Source organism: Odontesthes bonariensis, chromosome 14, assembly GCF_027942865.1.
Source record: "Odontesthes bonariensis isolate fOdoBon6 chromosome 14, fOdoBon6.hap1, whole genome shotgun sequence".
NCBI lineage: Eukaryota > Metazoa > Chordata > Actinopteri > Atheriniformes > Atherinopsidae > Odontesthes > Odontesthes bonariensis.
The window spans coordinates 14,243,905-14,265,670 of NC_134519.1; the positions used below are offsets into that span (position 1 = coordinate 14,243,905).

At 43.1% G+C, this 21,766-nt stretch overlaps 3 protein-coding genes across 3 annotated transcripts in view; 1 reads left to right on the top strand and 2 right to left on the bottom strand.

Annotated features, from left to right (window-relative positions):
• skila (SKI-like proto-oncogene a) overlaps positions 1 to 13,208 on the top strand; it is a 30,388-nt gene extending 17,180 nt beyond the window's left edge. The window contains exons 3-8 of the mRNA XM_075483037.1: positions 1,968 to 2,060; positions 2,663 to 2,751; positions 4,659 to 4,801; positions 7,508 to 7,872; positions 8,488 to 8,718; positions 9,107 to 13,208. Of these exons, the coding sequence (XP_075339152.1) occupies positions 1,968 to 2,060; positions 2,663 to 2,751; positions 4,659 to 4,801; positions 7,508 to 7,872; positions 8,488 to 8,718; positions 9,107 to 9,361 (1,176 nt within the window). The 3' untranslated portion in view covers positions 9,362 to 13,208. The remainder of the gene's footprint in view (positions 1 to 1,967; positions 2,061 to 2,662; positions 2,752 to 4,658; positions 4,802 to 7,507; positions 7,873 to 8,487; positions 8,719 to 9,106) is intronic.
• A 1,653-nt stretch (positions 13,209 to 14,861) lies between these two features.
• LOC142398266 (putative G-protein coupled receptor 160) lies at positions 14,862 to 15,867 on the bottom strand. Its single transcript, XM_075482233.1, has one exon. It carries the CDS (start codon positions 15,865 to 15,867, stop codon positions 14,974 to 14,976), a length of 894 nt encoding a protein of 297 aa, XP_075338348.1. The 3' UTR covers positions 14,862 to 14,973.
• A 2,956-nt stretch (positions 15,868 to 18,823) lies between these two features.
• On the bottom strand, positions 18,824 to 19,747 carry LOC142398305 (putative G-protein coupled receptor 160). The gene has a single exon (XM_075482264.1). It carries the CDS (start codon positions 19,745 to 19,747, stop codon positions 18,854 to 18,856), a length of 894 nt encoding a protein of 297 aa, XP_075338379.1. The 3' UTR covers positions 18,824 to 18,853.
• Between the last annotated feature and the right edge of the window lie 2,019 nt (positions 19,748 to 21,766).

Here is a 21,766-nt window from a genome sequence, read left to right on the forward strand (position 1 = left end):
TGGTGTGGGTTTGGACTAGTGTGCGCACGCACACACACACACACACGCACACACACACACACACACACACACACACACACACACAACCTTTATACTTGAGGGAATCCAGCCAACGAAGACCCGGCACATCTCCACACCACTGCAGAGGCTTTTTTGTTGTTTCTGTCAACTCTCCTTCCTTATTCCCCTCTATCTCTTCTCTGCCCCATCATCCCACCCTCCCTCCCTCTCAGAGCCCTTCGCCCCCCCCTCCCTCCTCTCAGTGCTGCAGTGCTGCCTTCTGAAGAGAGAGAGAGGGGAAAAAAAAAAAGAAGAAGAAAAATCACCATCCACAAGCGGACGAGCCCCCTTCTGTCTAAACACAGAGAGACACCCCTGGCTCTGCATATGTCTCCAGACATTTGCATATACATACTTATTCAACCATACTCCTGTAAATAAGGGACGATACCCTACATGCGGAACACAAATCAAATAGAAAAGCAGGGTTTCAACAGCAGATTTCTTCAGTAGTTGTTTGATCCTCATTTTCCATCAGATTTCTCAGAACCTTGGATAGAGTTTTCAAATTGCTTGAATGATGTCGGCACCATCCAAAGTCAAATATTTTCCTTTTGCAGTAATGTAAAACAATTAAACGCAGCCTAACATTGAAGAGGATGGTGCTGGATTTTTAATTTGGTAGTATACTTAATTTCACTGAAAACTGGGTTTGGAATACTCTGATAAAGATACTGGGCAGTGATTATAAAGGCATCTGTGGCTAAATGTGACAAAATATTGATAGAAGATTTCTGATTTCAGTTGAAATTTTTATTTTTTTTAAACTGCTGCTGCTGGGCCTATAGCTCATACAAATGATAAGCTGCTAATACCGAGCTGTCACAGTCATGTGCTCGTATTGTTCAGAGGCTGTTTAGGTCTGATAATGACAACATCCTTCAACCAATACAGTGCAGAGGAAAATCCTTGAGTCCAGCTCGTAAAATTTTGCGTTTGTACTACTCACCGTGTTCGACTGTTTGTGTGTGTGTGGATACATTTCTATAGATGGCTTTAAAAGGCTACTAAGTCAATTATTAATGCTTTCTACAGCCTCTATCTCTTCTTTCTCTTTTCTTCTGTTCACTGCTTTTGCACTTTCATTGGATTCACTCTCCTATCCTCTTCCCAAGTGTCTCCTTTTCGTCCCAACTCCTCTCCTCTCTCCGTCTGCCTCTTTTATCCACTCTGTGTCTGTTGCTGTGGGCTACCTAGCAGCTTGTATTGTGATGCTGGAAGCTCTCGTTCCTCTGGTGCCAATTCTACCTGTCAGTTTGGTTCAAAGTGCATTTGTTTTGAGGCCCGTCTGCCACAGATAAGCATCAACTCTGTCAGCTTGTGGCCTCTTGCTGAGCGTGCCCTGTATTTGCTCAAAAGATTCACACATAGACAAAAGCGGCGGCATTTACAGAAAACACAGTCATGCGCTAAAGAAACCGATGCGGTCACTACGTCACATTCAGACACACAAATGTGCATCCGTACGCTGAGCGAGAGGTGGAACTGTGTTGCGTGTATGCCAAAGAATCAATCAGAGACACATAAAAACAAGCCATGTTGACTATAGTCATGTTTTTTCTTGTGTTTTATTCATAGGCTTTTCTCATGTAGTCATTTCCCCGCCGCCTTCCAACTCTACAGCACTGAATCACAGCCAGCTCAGGCCATACCTCACTAACTGCTGCTCACTTTTAAAGCCATTAGTTTGCATTTTCTCTCTTGGATGTCTCTTTTTCTTATCTTTTAAATGCCATTTGTCTCTCTCTTTCCCCTCTGACTGCGTGCCAGTTGTAATTCACTCACTTCTGCCCCCTTCTTATTCATAAGAACATAACAAATCTATCTTGTGCTCCGTTTTCTATACCACTACTTGTGTTTTTTTTGCCTCTTAATTCAACCCCCGTCTGTCTCTTCATGTATTTCAGAAGGCAGGGGAGGAAGAGGAGAGCCAGCTGAGGACGTCTGTGGATCTCTGCTCCGCTAACGACAAACTGACTGATGCCGATCCCGCGAGAAAGGTCAGTCATTGTTTCCCTTCCTTGTATGCATGCACGCGTCTCCTTGTCACCTTTCACCACTCGTCTCCCCCTCCTCTACACACAGGTCAGCTCCCAGGGTCACCAGCCCCACCCCCACTCCCAGACACGCCCCCTGCTTACCCATTCATAGCCGCACGCCTCTCCCCTCCGTCTTGTCAGGAAATAGAATCATGCATCTGTTAAAAGCTCTGCCCTTCACCCCCCTCCCCGCTGCACACACAGCCAAGTTAACATGCAGGGAAGAAGCTCTTTATCACGATTATCTTCTCCTCTGAGTCGTGCACATATACATACGTGCACGGTGTCTCAGCTGATGCCTGGTGGATGATCCCTCTCCCACATCTCACATGTATATGTGCATATATTATCTTTATTAGATTATGGCTCCAAGAGCACTGTGTGCAGCGCAGTACATTCCCATACCCCCCCTGCAGCTTCTCTCCATGCATTCATGTTTATGCATGTGTGTGTTTTATGCGCATTCGAATGTCTCCGTAAGAAGACTTTAACCATTACGTTACAGTTGCCTGAATACACATTATGGTTGTGTTGTGTGTCATACGTGGGTTTCTTGTCCACAGGGGAAACCATCGCCGCCCACTCTGGTGTTCAACCGTCTTTTCACGGACATCAAGGAGGAGCCAGGACACCCCACCCTGGTCCATCCCAGGTACTACACCTTACCTGCATAGTGCATCAACGGTGATGTACAATTAGAAGTTTGCAGCTAAGAACGACCTTTAGCTTTGGCCTATTAATTATCTGACCGTCAACATTTCTTTGAGCGAAGGTCTCAATCTTTTCTTTTGATCATCACTTAATCGGCTTTCTTGATTAACTGTCTGATACAACATTTGAGCGTGCCACACTTAAAGGGCGCCTCAGTTCTCAATGTGCTAATCTAAGAAAATTAAGTTATACTTTCTCTAAACTCTGATGATTTGCTCTCACTTTCTTCAGGTTGCCCATTTTATTTAACAACCCACCCCAAACTTAAAGACTCTCAAATTCCTCATATTTAAGTCACTGAGAGCCAACAGTGAGCATGCAATTTGGTGCTTTTGCGTCAAAATGACTAAATATCTAAACCTTTATTTTGGTTTAGTCTGCCTTTGTTGTCTTTCAGCTTTATTTTATATTTGAGTGATGTTGAAAAAGCAGACCAGTAGTATTTAAGAGAGTATTAAATCTTGATTCTAGCTGGTATGAATACCTGAATTCCTGCAGTTGAATCTTTGTGCCACATGCAGTTCTATATATTTTTATGCCTCTGCTGTAGTGAAGTAACCATGAAGAAATGTTAAGTTTCTGTTTGACTTTAGTTTCATTTTCGAGCCTGCTTTAGTGCCATTGCCATTCCTCATCTACTCCTTTTCCTCCTTGTCCTCTACCCTTCTTCACATGTGCCTCCTCTCCTCTCCTCTCCTCTCCTCTGGCTCCTTGATTTCCCTTCTGTCCCTCCTCAGGCTACACCAGCTTTTGTTTGGATATGGCTCTTGAATAGCAAACACAGTAATCTGACCCAGATTAAATCCTGGAATTAGATGGTTTATAATACTGTTGCTACATGTGACTGCCGTAGACATACTCTGACGAAGCTCTCAGACATCAGGCCAGACAAACTGACGGGGATTATAGCCCGGGTCACCTGCCAGCATCACGCAACAACTCCACATTTAAACCAGTTAAATCTTGTGCAGACCAGTATGGAGCATGTGCTTTGCGTTGTATCACTAGTAATACTGAAATGCCGTGCTACAGTGGGACGTCACACGGGACATCTACGGCAGTAAGTCGTATTGGGGTTGCTACACACATCCATTTGTGGTGCACGTGTCTAATACGAGATGGGCTTACATTATTCAATCACTTCTGAGTTGTTTCATGTGAACGAGTCTCAGATTCCCACTCAGCAGAGCAGAGCAGAGAAGAGGAAGAAGGGCTCGGTTGGTAGTGCTGTAGCTTTTCACGCAGTGTCCCACTGAGCTGTCAGGCTTAACCTAGTTCAGTGCTCCAGCCTCAGCGCTGTCTGGAGGGGCCTGATGGTGGGGGAGGGGTTCAAAGCTCCTCTCCTCTGCTCCCTTTCCTGCCATGAAGCCAGGAATACAAAGTGTTGGCGTAGTGGCTTCAGAGCATCTCCAGGCAGTATCTCTCTCTCGGTTGTAACCACTACCTGAAAATTTGCGATAAGCCGAAGGTCTGTTTAAACTGAGATCCTGTAAACTTATGATAAGAAATATCCATATTCCACTCTGTGTTTTCAGCTCCCGCTGTCAGATGCACCCGATTCTTTGAGCGAAAAAACAGCCGCTAAACAAGGATTGTTGTTTTGCTCCGATTCTTTTGTGTCATGTAAAGGGTCATATAAGTTATTGTCCTCTGCTCTGTGTTGTGCATAACGCGTCACATTTTGTGACCTTTCCCACAAAAACGGAGACAATGAAACGGTATGATCGAATAACTAAAAGCAACAGAGCAGACGCTGCGTTCAGGATTGACGTTATTAGCAAGACAGCACATTTTATTATGAGAAATGTTATAAAATGACGTCTTTCTCTCTGGACTTCTTTCCCTCAGTTACTACATGTACACATACGATAAGATGGTGGCTCCTAACGTGTCACTGCGGAGGGAGGCGGAGATGAGCCCCGAGATGCTCGGAGCGCTGCTAAAACACCACTACAGCCGCAGAGTGCTGGGCCACGATGAGCCACCGATGGGTCAGTAAGCACGCAACAGAGCTGACATAAACTGACAAAACACACACACACTCACACAATACTTTTATTTAAACTTTGAATAGAGTTGTTCTTGGAGCATATCTGGAAAAGTAATTAGAAGCGACTAAAGCCACTTTTATAACTTCAGATTTATTGTCAGAATGAGCCAAGAGGCGTGATTTGAGATCAGCGGGTCAGAACACGAGGCCACGAGAATAACAAGTCAAATATTGCCAGATTTGATCCAACGTTTCTAGATTAAAATGGAATAGTTGAAAACTTCTGGGGCACAAATCAGGTGAGCTGATTCAAAACTCGATACACAAAAATACAGTCCTACCTAAAATCTTCCCCTCTTGCTGCTTGACTTTCTCTTCAGAATAAGTGCAGCTGTTGATGGTGTGTAATTATGATAATGCAACTAAAAGACTTTAAATTGTAGAGCCGGAAACTGGAAAAAGGGCAGAAAATGGTTTCTGCTTTAATAACAGGCTTTAGATCGACAGTGCTCAACATTAACTGCATACCTGCAGAGACGTGCAGCTACATTAACACCAGACGGAAGATCATGTCAAATTTTGTGGTCTGAGGTTTTCTTCCTGTGATTAGCAGTTTAAAATATGATGATTTGGATGATATTATAAATAAATTCTAGAGCAGGACATTTCTAGTAGAGCAAATCTGGTTTAGCATAATGGCTTTTTCTCTGCACTCCCAGAAAAATAAAAAGACATCAATTTGATTCTAAAGAGCATTTACATGAATTTAATTATCAAAATGCTTCCATCCAGTTTCAGTTTGAAACTCGAACTGGATGAAATATGGATTTTAGATTGATAGTGATTAGTTTTTATTCACATTTTACACAGAGCCTCAACTTTCATTTTAAATAAGGTCTAAAATGCCCCATAAACCAGATGTGTGCCTATTTTTTTATTTTATTAACAGAAACAATTACAGCATAATTTACAATTTTGTAAAATAGTGATAATGATGAATATATATGTTGAAAGGAGAAGTTAAGATGCATTTACAATATCCCCAAATCTGTATACAGCTACATGAACAATGCAGCTTTCATAAAAAATGTTATAGTGTGTGTAAATCAAATATAATATTTGATAAAATAAAAATATTTTTTATAAACCAGCAAAAATGTTGGTTTATAAAAAAAAAAAAACATATTAGGGCTCTATTTATTTTCAGCATGTAACAGAAAACATTAGATCACAGAGAGTACTGTACGTATTAATATTAATTAAGTGTTTATTATTGTTAATTAAGCGTTAGGACCAGTTTCAGGGCTCCACACACAATCAGAAGCAACAACTCTAATGATATTTACCCATTAAATATGAATTAATTTGTAATTAATACTCTTGTGTATGCACATTAGAGACAGTCTGATGCATGTCTGCTATGAATACTTGACATCAATACAGCAAGCAGCAGCAGTCTACGTGCAACGTAAGCAGAAATGACAGGCAGATCGGGTTCCTGCATCTCTCTGAGCTGACACATGTTTACTAAAAACACAGACTTAGGTTTACAGCCTGCTGTGATGCGCATCATCATGCAGTGACCCTCACATTCTGACTACTATGAACAAGAGAGGTTGGAGGCAGTGACCTCCTCTCTGCGCTGCGTGCGCACGAGAGGATGAATCACAGGCACGGCTTCCGTCTGCCATTATTAACGCTACATCTGACTGCCAGGCTGCCCCGCTCTTCTCATATCTCTCAGACGTCCTGCTCCCCTTTCTCCTCTCCAACCAATCTGTCTGCCTTCCCTCCATTCCCCATCTCTCCTGGCAACCAGCTCCACATCCTCTCCGAGTAGGCTCTCCTTCTGTTCCCCTACTTCCTCTTCCACCCATCCATCCTTGTCTCTTTCCTCTCTGACTTCTCTTATCCCTGCCTCCCTCTCAGTCTGCTGTTGACTCCTCCACCCACTCCTTTTCTTTTTCCCCCTCATTGCGAACTCTTTTTTTCTTTTCTTATTTCAGAGCGCTCGTCTTTTCGCCTGTCCCCATTTTCCTTTAGAGCACACTTACCCGCTGCTGTTTGGCTAAGACATTTAGGTGTAATGTAGCAGATTAAACTTTAATACAGAAAGAAGGCTCGAACATGTATTTAAGCTTATTAAGTAAACTTGAAAAATATCTTTTAAAAAATGACCACCGTCCAACTCAGTCAGGTTTAATTTTTAGGTTAGTTGTGCTCTTGGGTAGGAGGCTTAATGACGTGACTCACTCTCTTGAAAAGTCTTTATGAGAAGTACCAAGAGTCTGTATCGCACTGAATCTTGATATTGCCACAGATTACCATCCTACCCATTATTTCCCATGATGCACACCTCAGAGGCCACAGCAAGGAAACAAGCCAGAGTTTAAACAGAGGAGGAGTTCGCTCAGAGCAGTGCGGCGCTCCTACACAAGGCCCTTTATTCCTTTCTGAGTGTCTGAGGGCAAACACACAGAGAATTTGTGGGCGAGTGTTTGGTTCCTCGGCTGTTGCCATGCCGTGTGTGCGCTTTCGCTGAGGAAGAAGCGCGAGCTTTTATGAGGTTGTGTGAGGGTGTTACTAATCGTGGGCGGGAGTTTGCACCAGCACGGCTCGCACTTCCTGTCTTTCAACCAGCTCCTCTTTTTCCTTTTTTTTTTTTCTTTCTTTGCCGTCTTCATCCTCCCTTTTCTTCCCTCCTCAGATCTTCATGCGTCGCCTCCCATCACTGCTGGCGCAGAGGAGGCCAAATCCCAAAGTGCCACTGCTGCCTCGGCCACCGAGCGGGATTGCCAAACCCAGGCAGTTTCCATGGAGACAAGCAGCCCGGGCTGCAAGAAAACCACCCACATCCCCTCCCACACCCCTCCTCCTACTCCTGCGTCGTTGTTGTCATCGGTAACAGAAGTAGCTGCTAAGGACATGAGCTCTGCCACGAGCGGCGGTGCAGTGGTGCTGGGGGGGCTGGAGGACGACAAGGACAGAATTGTTGTGGAGATCATGCAGATGTACAGCAGGCAGCAGGAGAAGCTCAACTCCACCTTGCACAAGCAGCTGCAGCTGGAAATGGTGAGTCAGTGTTCGAAAACCACAAAGACCAAGATAAATGAGCCCGAGATAACGCTACTGTTCCCGACTATTAAAAGTGTCCTTGAAGTTGATGGTGGAGGTGGTGCTCGCCTTCCTCTGACCCCTCTCACCCTCGCTCTATTACACTGAAACACCCTGGAATCAGATGGGTTCCCCTCGTTACATTACAAGTCAGCAGACCATATAAATCGGTGTTTCACTAATGTAATACGTGATTAAAGCTCACACGTTTAATTTCAGTTAGCACATCTGGAGATAGAGTTGACCTACATTACTGTGATGTTCACTACCTCTGCTGAATGATGAAGCCCGCTGATAGGATTTGAAGAGAATTTGTAATGTAAAATGAGATGTCCTCCATTTGAAAATGCTGGTTGTAAATAGCATTTTTTTGCTATTTTTAAATGTAGATAAACACTTGAGTCTTTTTGCCCTCTGCTGCTTCCACACACCCACTAAATGTGTTTAAACACGTGTCAGAGGTTACAAACGCGTTTTTTGTCAGAATTTGGACAGTGAGTTAGAATCGGGGGTCAGTTCAGTGTCACATTAGTATTGTAGTTATTTTCCTTGACTTCATCTCTGTGTCTCCAGGAACTGGAGGCGTTGCGCGGGGGCGAAGCGGCGAGGCTACGGGAGCTGAGCGCCGAGCAACGAGAGCTGCGCAGCGAGCTGGAGGCAGTGCACAGCGAGCAGGTTCGGCAGCTCAGCCAGGCACGCCAGGAACAGCTGGAGCTGGAGACCCGTCTTGAGCAGCTCCGACAGCAGGCCTGCGCCTGCGAGCCGGGGGCTCAGCGGCAGCAAGAGGCCCACTACGCTGCTCAGGTACGAGCTGTGAGCACACCACTGTCACCACCCTGACATACGGAGACATCTGAATCAACAGAGAACAATGTGACACATTAATACTTATTTTTGGTTCCTTTAGATATGTCAGATAGAAATGATTTTGAGCCGTGTGAGTGTTTAGGTTTCCAAACTGACTTAATCCTGAGGTAGACTCTGTTTCTGTCTCAGGTTTCTCTCAGTTAGTAAAGATGTTGTACGTTTGTGTGGTTGTGAGACTAAATTCTGTACTGGGCCTTGTATTCTGGGTCCATCTAGAATGAAAGACCATGACTTTTGACGTATTGTCGCCAAACATCAGACTATGTTTTCTGAACTGGTGTAGCCATAACACAGACTCACATCTTTGTGTGCGTGTGCCCCACAGTTGTCGGAGCTGCGTCAGAGGCTGGAGCGGGCGGAGGCCGACAGGCAGGAGCTGCAGGAGGAGCTGCGCAGGGAGCGGGAGGCGCGAGAGAATCTGGAGCGCACAATCGCTCAGCTCAAACAGCAGATGGCCCAGTCTGGCACGATGGGATGCAGCCCCTCTCCTACTCGCACCCTCTCCGCTGGACCCCTGAACGCCCACTCCCTACCCAACTCTTCCTCCATGTGCGAGGCCCAAGCGGCTGGCCTAAAGTAACTGCAGCCCCTTCAGGCGCCTCCCTCCTTCCTTCCTCTTCAGTCACCCGCCAACTCTACAGACACAAACAAATGAGCCTGAAGCAGAAAGGAGCTTCACACCTCCTCGGGCTGTTTTTTGAGTTGTGCAGCTCGCCCTCTTCCCCTTTTATCTCAGTTCGGACTGAATTTTGTTTTTATAATTTAACAATTTTTATGTTTACTTCTTTTCCTCCCTCTCTTCTCTTTAAACAGTATTTAAAGGTTTTTTGGGCATGTATGTTTTGATTTAATTTATGGATTTTACTGAACAAACAGCTGCTTTACGGACGAGAGGTTGGTCATGTAGACACCAACTCAACCCATCGCGATCTCTCCACCTCCATTGACTCTCCTCTTGTCTCCCCACCTGCTCTCTGGTTTTTGGAGCTAATGACTTGATTTTGGACGCCCTGCTCCTCGCTGACAACACTTCATTTGACTACCTGGCACAGCAGCTGGTGCCCACAGACACGTAATGCTGCGTCACCTGTCTTTGTATACATAACGCTCAAGTACCACTGAGTACAGGAGACTGAACAGATATTTCATTACTTTTATTTTCTTGTTGTCTTTTGGACTCCTTACAAACACAAAGAAAAGTATAACGTGAAAATATAAATAATTTATGGAGGTGAGAGACCTTTACTGTACAAAAGAAGACATTTGTCATTTGCAGATGTCGTAGAAACCTCATGAAAATATGCCAATAGTGACGCTGAACTTGAAGTGACTGTTTTTTTTTTTAGTGTGACCCCCTAAAAGGTAGCTAGCTATGAAATATTCTGGCCTGCATCACAGATTGCTTTCCTCTTCACTCTGCTGGGCAGCACCTGGACTCTCCAGCTGCAGACCAAACAGTTTTTTGGTTGATCCACCCGCTGCTCGCCGTCTTCTCGAACACCCCCCCCCCCCCCCCCCCCTTTCACCGGAGAACTACTTTACCTACTTTTGTGCCAGTCAGGGAAAACAAACAGTCCCTTGATGTGCTCTCGTCCTCCTGAATCTTCTGGGAGTGGAATGTGTCTGAACACGGGTGGTGTGGCTCTTAAAAAAGAAGAAAGGCTGTGTGGTAGCGGCACCGTGTTACCATAATAATACATACGGCATCGTCACATGCCTGCAGACACCCGAGTGTGTCGTCGTGTAGTGGAGGCATTCATGCGGAACAATGGCCCCAGCGTTCCCAGCAGATCAAAGCTGCAGTCTGTCTCTGCTTTCAGGGCTTTTTTAATCTTTTTTTTTTTTTTTTTTTCTTGTATTGTTTGACGTGGTCGTTAGCAGATGGTTTTATCCACACTTTGTTCTTCAGACCGTCATCTAAGAATGTGGGTCGCAGGTGAAAGTGGTTATACCAGGATGGTTTGGGTCCTGTTTCCAGTTATTCTGCCTGGCTGAACAAACGGCATCGTGCAGGCAGGCAGGCAGGGAGAGGAAGAGAGGGGAGCGCTCAGAGGACTGGTGCGCTCCCTCCTCCCCTGCAGCAGGCTGGGTGGCCTGGAGGGAACACTTTTTTTTTTTGTTTTGTACCACCAGAATGAGGGCAGCTGCTGTCGTCTGGGGCCCTCTACCCACCCTCGGGTGACACTGTTCTGGATCTCCCAGCTCTCGGGCATCCTCCCTCGTCTTCCTCTCCCACAGTCCCTCATGCACACATGCCCGCGCACCCCAGCGCCTCATCAGCTGGGGTGCACGCTGCGTTTTGTACATGCCCAGGAGAGCGAGCAGACGTCCAGTCAGAGGAAGAGAGGACTTTTATTGTGTCAGTTGCCAGGCAAAAGCGCTTTTTATTGCCACTAAGATCCCTGTGAGCGAGTGTGTGCGCGTGTGTGTAAATAACTGTGTAATGGGATCGGCCTCGGCTAAACTCTGAGTTTTTTTTTTTTATGCATCTGCTATTAATGCAAATTGATAGACATTCCACTGTGCTCCATCCTGTCCGATGCAGATTTTTATTACACAGCTTCCCTTTACAATAACAGAGCTTAAAGAGCGGGCAGAGTACAGCTGTGGTTTGTTGATGGTCATGAAAGCAGGTGCAAGTGAAAGCAAACCCACGCCACAAATGTACACTTTACTGTTGTTCCATTTAAACCTTTATTGAAATGATGAAAGAAAATATTTAACATATTAACAAAAGATTTATATTCACTTTGTAAATACAGTAGTCATAATATATTAACTGTTCTTATATAAATAATCTTCAGAAGGTTATATAATTTGGACCAGAACTAAGGCTTCAGTCGGCCAAAGTGTTTTTGCTTTCTTTTTATAAATGAACTTTGCAGATATGGAAACTTGAGTGGATGTGAGGAGTGAAGTGCATGGTTTATTCGGACAGGAGGCGAAATAGGAAAACAATACTTTGTTACACACTTCTCTTCCACCTTTTCGGAACTGATGCAATTGTTTTTGTGGATCTCATCTTAAACTGTTTTAATGTGTAATGTAAGCCTCTTTTCCCCCCTTCTTTAATGCCCTCTTCCCCCCTGAGCTAAATTGCAAATTTGTCTTAAGAAAACGCATTTTGGAGGGAAAAAACAAGAAAGAAAAAAAACAAAAAATGTTTTTTTTTTCTTCTTTTTTTGCATGTTTTGCTGCCCTTAAAATTTGTGTCTCTGGGCCACTCCGTCATTCTTTTCATTGTTAAAAAGAGGAAGAAAAAAAAGGTTTCCCTCCATGTCGAGAAGGCTCTCCTGCATGTTATATTGAACACATGCAAGTTTTATATCATTAACGGTTGAGAGGCTGACTATTGAAGCCCAGTTTGATTGAAAACTGTGTGCGTCGGCCTCCCACGTCTGACTGAAACGCAGCGGCTTTGAAAAAGGGAAAGGGGGGAAAAACGTGCTCATGTGGATGCAAGGTCGTGTTTTCTCATTCAGATCATATTTTCCTCGTCGGCTGTCGCTCGCACGATAACCAGTATTATTTTATATTCACTTATTGACCTCTACAGCTAAACAGAAACCTGATTAATCTTTTAAGTCACTGAATGAGCAGACTTCAGCTTTACAGAAACCTGTCGTCTGCTCTTTCACTCACGGAGTAGTTTGCATTTTTTACACAAGGGGGCGCTGTTTGATCTTTTAAGTGTGCATCTATGATGAGAAAAAGACTGAGGCGACCATAATAATCCCTTAGAACACTTGCTGGGCCTTTTTTGCTTTTTGCGGTGTTTACGAGAGCTTGATATGATTTGTACAGTTTCTACAGGATGAATTTAGCCCGACTAACTAAAACAAAGCAAAGGCCGAGTTTTGCCACTTGAAACCTATTCAAGATATAGAAACGCTACTAAAAGTAAAAGTTGTGGGAGGCTTGCTTTGTAGTTGAGTAATTTTCAGCCACTAAATATTCTTAGAAGTAGAGCTGCGGCGATGACTGATCACGCTGATCGCTGGTTACTAAGAGAACCCTATTTCAATTCATACACGTCCTGGAAAAGATGGGAAAAAAATTAACCTTTTTCCGCTCAATTATGAATCATGAAACGCAGTGTCTGTGTATGACGATTGCATACTACGTTGCCAATACTACAGTGTGATGAGACTTTTGTTCTTGCATGAATAGAGACACTGTTCTCCTACCTCATGTTGTGATATAAGATGTTTTTTAAGCAGAGGACACTGCATCTCTAACTGTTGATCATCATTATTTACTAGTAAATGACATACATGTAAATGCTTTTAGCAGTTACCTCAGATGTATCCAGTGTTTATTTCTGTTTTTTTTTTTTCTTTTCCTTCCCGCATTTCAGACCTTGTAAATAAACCCTGTATAGAAAGCGAACTTGGATCAAATTCAAGTAAAGATCTGTAGTGTCAAAACTGGCGTTGTCTTTAGTTTTTCTTGGAGCTGGTGTCGTCCTCATCGACTTCACTTAAACATAAATATGAAAATCCTTTTTCATCTTCACCTGAACCACATAAGCTGGAAAGTTGGTGTCGTTAACTGGGGACAGTTTAGAGGATTGTTCACATAGTTTTAATGGAAACATGAGTAAAATCTTTTAGTCAGCCAATCAAAAATGAACATTTCCTATTGTATGACAGTAATCTGAATCTTCCATTAAAGATTGTCTCATCCTTTAAGAAGTTCCTGACACATTTTATAGTTCAGTAATTATGAATTATCGAGGTAATGACCTCTAGTGTGTTTCCACGGTGACATTTTTTTAGTTTAATGTAAAAAAAGACATTTCAGAAGGAACATATTTGACCTTTATTGAAAAAATCTGGTCTGAAAATACAATCTTTTTTTCCAAAAAGCTTTGAGATGTTGTATAAAACACAAACACAAAAGGATCAATAAAAAAACCTCCAATATATATTAAATCCGGTCCTTTTCAGACCAGCACACAGACGGAAAACTGCAAGATAAAGTTCCTTTTACGCGTTACGGGTTTAAGGTTCTAGGTTCGATTCCTGTTGGATCCAAAATCATGAACATAGGCTCTATTTTAGTGTTATTTTAAGTAGTTTTTGCAGGACATTTCCTTGGCAATCTATGCAGAAGTTGTTGAGATATTCTGGTGTGGACCAATAAACCCCATCTCCAGAGCTTTGACTCTGTCTTGTTCTCTCGAGAGAAAGAGTGTCAAAGTACAGCGCTGCGCTTGAGTTGCCCCTCATTCCTTTGTAACTGCTTCCGATGAGCTATTTCTTGTAATCGTGATGTTTTTGAGCTATAGTTCTCCCGGCTTTCTGAAGGTCTTTCCATGATTTATCTTTTTTTTCAGCTGCTTTTTCACTCATGTTGTCCTTGTACCTGATCATTTTCTAAAAACAATCAATATAAAATATCAAAACTGACCTATGAATCATCCAAGCAAAAAAAAATCAAAGGCTCGTGGTTGCATCCATGAAAAATAATAACAGTTTGAAAGACATAAAATAGTACTTTTGCACCAACCAGGTGCTTCCCAAAGAGATATCTCGTCATGGTGTGTAGTGTGTCCTTAAAGAAAACTCAAGGAAACATGAACAAGTGGAGGACAAAAGAGGAAACACCAAGCCAAAAAAAACAGCTACAGGAGATGAACAGTATCTGAAAGTGATGTCCTTAAGAAAGAGGAAAAGACACAGGACCTGAGAGATGCAGCTGGACCTTCAGTTGATCCATCTACTGTTCACTGAATCAGCAACAACAGGTCTGATGGAGGGATGAATCCTCCCCAGAGACCGGACCTCAACATTACTGAAGCAGTGTGGGATCAACTTGACAGAGAGCAGAACAAAATGCAGCTAACATCCAAAGAAAAGCTTTTTAAATGTCCTTCAAGAAGCAGAACTATTCCTGAATACTAATAAAGAAATGGCAAGCAAGCTTGTTTAAGAGCCTAGGGTTCAGCCTGTGTAGAAGAATAAAGGTGAGCATCACCCTATATTGCATTCCAGGCTTATTAAAAGTGTACAAACTGTACTTTTGCCTCATAGACTGTGTTGACACATGTTTAACTGAATCGTTGCACCTACTTCCTGTTTCCTTGGAAATATATAAAGAAGTGAGGGGTGGCTTTCAGGTGTCCCCGGTCGGTTAAACCTTCTCGAACTTGTGTCGTGTCCTCTAGAGTCCAGGCTAAAATTAACTAGACTAAAATTTCCACTCGCAAAAGCTGTCTGGAGGAACTGCTGCCAAGCCCAGCGATATCTGCGAGGCTGGACAAACTGCACATAAAACAAGTGCTACCAGAAGGCTGTTGAGGAAACAGAGCCAGGCGACGTTCAGATCAAGGTGTGAGGGTATTCCCACAGGCAGGAGGAGGAGCACAGCCAGGAAAACCAGGAAGAGGCTCCAAGTGAGAACAAATTTACATACAGCTTGTTGAACAAAACTTCCCCTGGAATGAGTCTGACTTTGGTCCACAGTTTGGCTTGTTAGTGGACTGTTCTGGGATAACGCTCGGATCCAGAAGCTAAGCGTTATAAAGCGCCCAGCATGCAGGGCAGTGCAGCTCAGAGTGAGGAGGAGCAGCAGGGTAATATGTAGGGTCTGAGAGGAGGGGAAGACCCAGCACCTGTGCATGTGGTGGTGGGAAACATCCTCCAGGACAGGTGTGAAGTCAGATAGCAGGAAGACGTAGAGAGCAGCAAGGCACCACAATAAGACAGTCACAAATAAATAGACAACCCGCTTTGCCCTGGCAGTGTTAGCGTGCAGTCTCTGAGTCACAGTGCAGAAATGATCCACAGCAGCCATGACTACAACAGGCCACTGCAGCACTCTGTGGATCTGTCCAACAATTTGAACCAGCAAACACATGTGGTAGCTGGTCAGCAGGTGGCCAAAGAGAACGACGTATCCATCAGTGCGAGTGCGAAGGATGGTGAAAGTGAGGGTCAGGGCTGCGTCAAAAACAGCCAGAGAAGCACTGAAAGCGGCCAGGAAGCTTCTACAGATGTGCTTCTTCTGGAAAAACACCAGGAGCCAGTTGAGCAGGCACTTCCCTCCCAGACCGAGCAGAATGGAGTTGATGGAGGTGTACATGATGAGTGCTTCGGAGGAGATTTTCACTGCCGCAGCTGCTGAGGCAAAATACACATTTGTGATTCAAATATCAAATCATTAAGACTAAACTGGAAATGTCAAGTTTTACTCTTTAACATTAAGTACTCCCATCATTAAATCTACAATGGCTGATATCTGTGGCCAAGCCATAGAAGGTGAGACAAGCAGCGAATATTCACACATCCAACAGATTTAGAGCAACATAATAATTCATTCTGAGTCACCACACAATCAAATTAAGTCCAATCATCGCTGTCCTTTATCCTTTATCTTTGCTAACTTTGTGGTTTGGTGCTGAGCAGACAGTGATGAGTCAAGTTTTTCAAATGCACCAGAGTGATGGAGAACAGTAGAGAAGCAGGATGGGAAACCAAATCGATGACATGTATTATACCGACAAGTCCAAAACCAGGCAGACAAGCTAAGGCACAGACACAAAAAATCTATTGATCTAGCAGAACAATCAAAACTCTTCCTGCTTTTGTAGAAAATCTATAGAAGAGCTCATATTACGCACATTTATAGAAATGTTAGTGATCTACTAAAATCACACACTGTACATGCTAAAAGAGGAGCCGCCGCCAGGGGGTTTGAGGTCTGAATCGAGCAATTAAAACCCTCATTCCTTTGTAACTGCTTCCGATGAGCTATTTCTTGTAATTGTGATGTTTTTGAGCTATAGTTCTCCCGGCTTTCTGAAGGTCTTTCCATGATTTATCTTTTTTTTTCAGCTGCTTTTTCACTCATGCTGTCCTTGTACCTGATCATTTTCTAAAAACAATCAATTAGGGCTGAACAATTATGGAAAATAATCTAATTGCGATTTTTCGCGCCAATATTGCGATTGCGATGCGATTATTTTTTAAGGTCTTTGTCTTCTGTATTATTAAATAAAGACAAGCAATACATCATACAGTATGGCTAAAACTATATTACATTAATTTTAAACTGTTCTTTCCTGGAAGACAGACCTCTGTTATGATGACATGAGGTGATGCATGAATTGATGACTGACATTTTTATTTAACAAAACAGTATATTTGAACATACACAATAGTATATTTTGAGCTTACAAACATCTGAGCATAAAGTGTTGACAAGGAACAAGGAAACACATGTCATGAACCGAACTTCTACAGTAGTACAAATATGGTCTGTACTCACAAAACGATGCATTTAGAAGTTTGTACATAGTCCAGGAGTTTATTATTATCAACACAAGCCTAATAGCTTCTCTGCTGTTAAAGCTGCGTCGACGTCACTTCCTTGATCTGGGAGCTTCAAAGTAAGATGAGGGTTGATCTACTACTGTAGACAAAGTATATGCTATATTCTACATGAATTTTTATGTTGTAGAGTTGGGAATTTATTTTATCAATGGAGAAATTGAGCAGCCTTGCTTTGTTGTCTACAGTAGTAGATCAACCCTCATCTTACTTTGAAGCTCCCAGCTCCCAGAAGTGACGTCGACGCAGCTTTAGCAGCAGAAAAGCTATCAGGCTTGTGTTGATAATAATAAACTCCTGGACTATGTACAAACTTCCAAATGCATCGTTTTGTGAGTACAGACCATATTTGTACTACTGTAGAAGTTTGGTGTCATGGCATGTGATTTTAGTGTGGTAATTTTGGAGATACTGCCAGAGTCCGTTAGCGCTTGTAGCCTACTAAGCTATTCGTGATAAGCCAACTCGGCTAAGCTAACTCGGCTGATGTTCGGCCAAGATCGGAAAAACTTCGGGTGGGCTACTTGGCTGGATGTCACGGTTCAAATGACCCGGTGAATCTACTCCGAACCATCACTTTAAAACCAAAATAGTCCCACAAGACTGATGTGCAGTTCCTCTTTGAAACTAGTATCCCCGCAGGGTCTGGTTCTGTTGAGCCTGAGCCCATTGTGTAGGTTACAGCTTTGCTTGCGAGTCCTCTCGGTAGACTGTTTCATAACTTTGCTCCCCGTGTCACGTGACCAGAGTGCAGCCTCTGTGGTTAGACAATCTCGCTTGATCATATCACATGTTTTACTCGCGCATGTCACGTGAACAGAGTATAATCGCAGCCTTTTTTTATATATATAAATCGCAGCCTTTGCGATTAGAAAATTGCACTTGGTCATATCGCGATATTATTGCAAATGCAATATATCGTTCAGCCTTACAATCAATATAAAATATCAAAACTGACCTATGAATCATCCAAGCAAAAAAAAAATCAAAGGCTCGTGGTTGCATCCATGAAAAATAATAACAGTTTGAAAGACATAAAATAGTACTTTTGCACCAACCAGGTGCTCCCCAAAGAGATATCTCGTCATGGTGTGTAGTGTGTCCTTAAAGAAAACTCAAGGAAACATGAACAAGTGGAGGACAAAAGAGGAAACACCAAGCCAAAAAAAACAGCTACAGGAGATGAACAGTATCTGAAAGTGATGTCCTTAAGAAAGAGGAAAAGACACAGGACCTGAGAGATGCAGCTGGACCTTCAGTTTATCTATCTACTGTTCACTGAATCAGCAACAACAGGTCTGATGGAGGGATGAATCCTCCCCAGAGACCGGACCTCAACATTACTGAAGCAGTGTGGGATCAACTTGACAGAGAGCAGAACAAAATGAAGCTTACATCCAAAGAAGAGCTTTTTAAATGTCCTTCAAGAAGCAGAACTATTCCTGAATACTAATAAAGAAATGGCAAGCAAGCTTGTTTAAGAGCCTAGGGTTCAGTCTGTGTAGAAGAATAAAGGTGAGCATCACCCTATATTGCATTCCAGGCTTATTAAAAGTGTACAAACTGTATTTTTGCCTCATAGACTGTGGTGACACATGTTTAACTGAATCGTTGCACCTACTTCCTGTTTCCTTGGAAATATATAAAGAAGTGAGGGGTGGCTTTCAGGTGTCCCCGGTCGGTTAAACCTTCTCGAACTTGTGTCGTGTCCTCTAGAGTCCAGGCTAAAATTAACTAGACTAAAATTTCCACTCGCAAAAGCTGTCTGGAGGAACTGCTGCCAAGCCCAGCGATATCTGCGAGGCTGGACAAACTGCACATAAAACAAGTGCTACCAGAAGGCTGTTGAGGAAACAGAGCCAGGCGACGTTCAGATCAAGGTGTGAGGGTATTCCCACAGGCAGGAGGAGGAGCACAGCCAGGAAAACCAGGAAGAGGCTCCGAGTGAGAACAAATTTACATACAGCTTGTTGAACAAAACTTCCCCTGGAATGAGTCTGACTTTGGTCCACAGTTTGGCTTGTTAGTGGACTGTTCTGGGATAACGCTCGGATCCAGAAGCTAAGCGTTATAAAGCGCCCAGCATGCAGGGCAGTGCAGCTCAGAGTGAGGAGGAGCAGCAGGGTAATATGTAGGGTCTGAGAGGAGGGGAAGACCCAGCACCTGTGCATGTGGTGGTGGGAAACATCCTCCAGGACAGGTGTGAAGTCAGATAGCAGGAAGACGTAGAGAGCAGCAAGGCACCACAATAAGACAGTCACAAATAAATAGACAACCCGCTTTGCCCTGGCAGTGTTAGCGTGCAGTCTCTGAGTCACAGTGCAGAAATGATCCACAGCAGCCATGACTACAACAGGCCACTGCAGCACTCTGTGGATCTGTCCAACAATTTGAACCAGCAAACACATGTGGTAGCTGGTCAGCAGGTGGCCAAAGAGAACGACGTATCCATCAGTGCGAGTGCGAAGGATGGTGAAAGTGAGGGTCAGGGCTGCGTCAAAAACAGCCAGAGAAGCACTGAAAGCGGCCAGGAAGCTTCTACAGATGTGCTTCTTCTGGAAAAACACCAGGAGCCAGTTGAGCAGGCACTTCCCTCCCAGACCGAGCAGAATGGAGTTAATGGAGGTGTACATGATGAGTGCTTCGGAGGAGATTTTCACTGCCGCAGCTGCTGAGGCAAAATACACATTTGTGATTCAAATATCAAATCATTAAGACTAAACTGGAAATGTCAAGTTTTACTCTTTAACATTAAGTACTCCCATCATTAAATCTACAATGGCTGATTTCTGTGGCCAAGCCATAGAAGGTGAGACAAGCAGCGAATATTCACAAATCCAACAGATTTAGAGCAACATAATAATTCATTCTGAGTCACCACACAATCAAATTAAGTCCAATCATCGCTGTCCTTTATCCTTTATCTTTGCTAACTTTGTGGTTTGGTGCTGAGCAGACAGTGTTGAGTCAAGTTTTTCGAATGCACAAGAGTGATGGAGAACAGTAGAGAAGCAGGATGGGAAACCAAATCGATGACATGTATATACTGGCAAGTCCAAAACCAGGCAGACAAGCTAAGGCACAGACACAAAAAATCTATTGATCTTGCAGAACAATCAAAACTCTTCCTGCTTTTGTAGAAAATGTATAGAAGAGCTCATATTACGCACATTTATAGATATGTTAGTGGTCTACTAAAATCACACACTGTACATGCTAAAAGAGGAGCCGCTGCCAGGGGGTTTGAGGTCTGAATCGAGCAATTAAAAGACTGAAAGTGCAAAATAGCTCTGATTGGCCCTAGTGCTGCCGCCAAAGCTCTTCTGTCTGTTATAGACAATTAGCTATTGAATGAAATATTAAATAAATACATTTTCCCACATTTGTCTTTATGATGTCATTATAGGTAACCTATGTTGTAAAATGGGGGAAACAACAAAACGGCACAACACAATTTAGCTGGATGGGTTTTTTAGAATTGTGAATTTTTAAAGTTTGCAAAAGAGCTCTGTTAAGCAAGTACACCTCAGTGCCCATTAGAGAAATGAGAGGTATGCAAAATGTCAGAGTTGAGCTTTTTATCTGGGTAATTTTTGTTATTTTTTAATAGGTTCCAACCCCTGATCAATAACTCTCCAGGGTTTTAATAATCAGGAGTTCTCCATCATGTAAAGTCGCTTTTCATCGAGAAAATTAAAAGAAGATTCAGTGATGATGGTGTTCCCCTAAAATGTTTTTGACAATGCTGATGGGAACACGGATGCCTTGAATACAGACAGCTGGAACATTATAACACATCATAGGACTACTATCGGACACTGTTTTAGTTTGTTCCCCACAGTGAGGTGTATACTGAAAGGTTCCTGTTCAAAAGTGAGGTCGTACTTTAAACCGAGTGTGAGAAAATTGCTGTTGCACGATCCTATACTTAATATCTGCATCTCATTTGGCCCTGACCTACAGGACTACCCCTGGTGTTCTGCTGCTCTCCTAAATGATGGGAAAAACAATATGAATGAGCAGAGATGCCCCAACTGTGAACAAGCGAGGTATTAAAACACAAATTTTTAGTTACTAATAGCCCCTCTGTGGTGATTCAGCATTCAGAGAGATATGAATGTTTCTACTCCTCCCTCTTTTTCTTCATTGTCATTCTAGTTGCTTTCTTTTACATAAAAAAAATGAATTATGCCCCTTTCCCCCACCTTATACTTTCTTTTGTTTGGCATGTCCTTTGGCAACTGAGAGAAAAACACATTGTTCAGTGACAGTGGATCCAGAAGGATAATTTTGTCCATAGAGCTAAAAAGTTCTTTTGGAAAGAGAGAGAAGATATCTTGTTTGATCTGGAGTGTAATTACACTGTTTTTATTTTAAAAAAATTCCATTTCTCATTACTAGATGTGAGGTCTGAGCAACTTGGCAAATCTTTGTACACCAGCAATGTACTGCTAGTTATTATTATTACAATAATTCATCTGTTTAAATACGTTGGTTTTTCAAAGTAAACCTTGTTAATGTCACAGAAGTAAACATCTCTTTATTGATTGTTTTTCAAACTTCAAATGGACATTTGGGGCCACTGATTTCAAACCTGTTGCCTATAAGGCGACATGTACCAGGAGACACCGGGCAGAGTGATGGAGGGTGGG

Bases quoted from the DNA above. Each gene is read 5' to 3' on its own strand.
- LOC142398266 (XM_075482233.1), bottom strand. From the start codon at position 15,867: ATGTACACCTCCATCAACTCCATTCTGCTCGGTCTGGGAGGGAAGTGC.
- LOC142398305 (XM_075482264.1), bottom strand. From the start codon at position 19,747: ATGTACACCTCCATTAACTCCATTCTGCTCGGTCTGGGAGGGAAGTGC.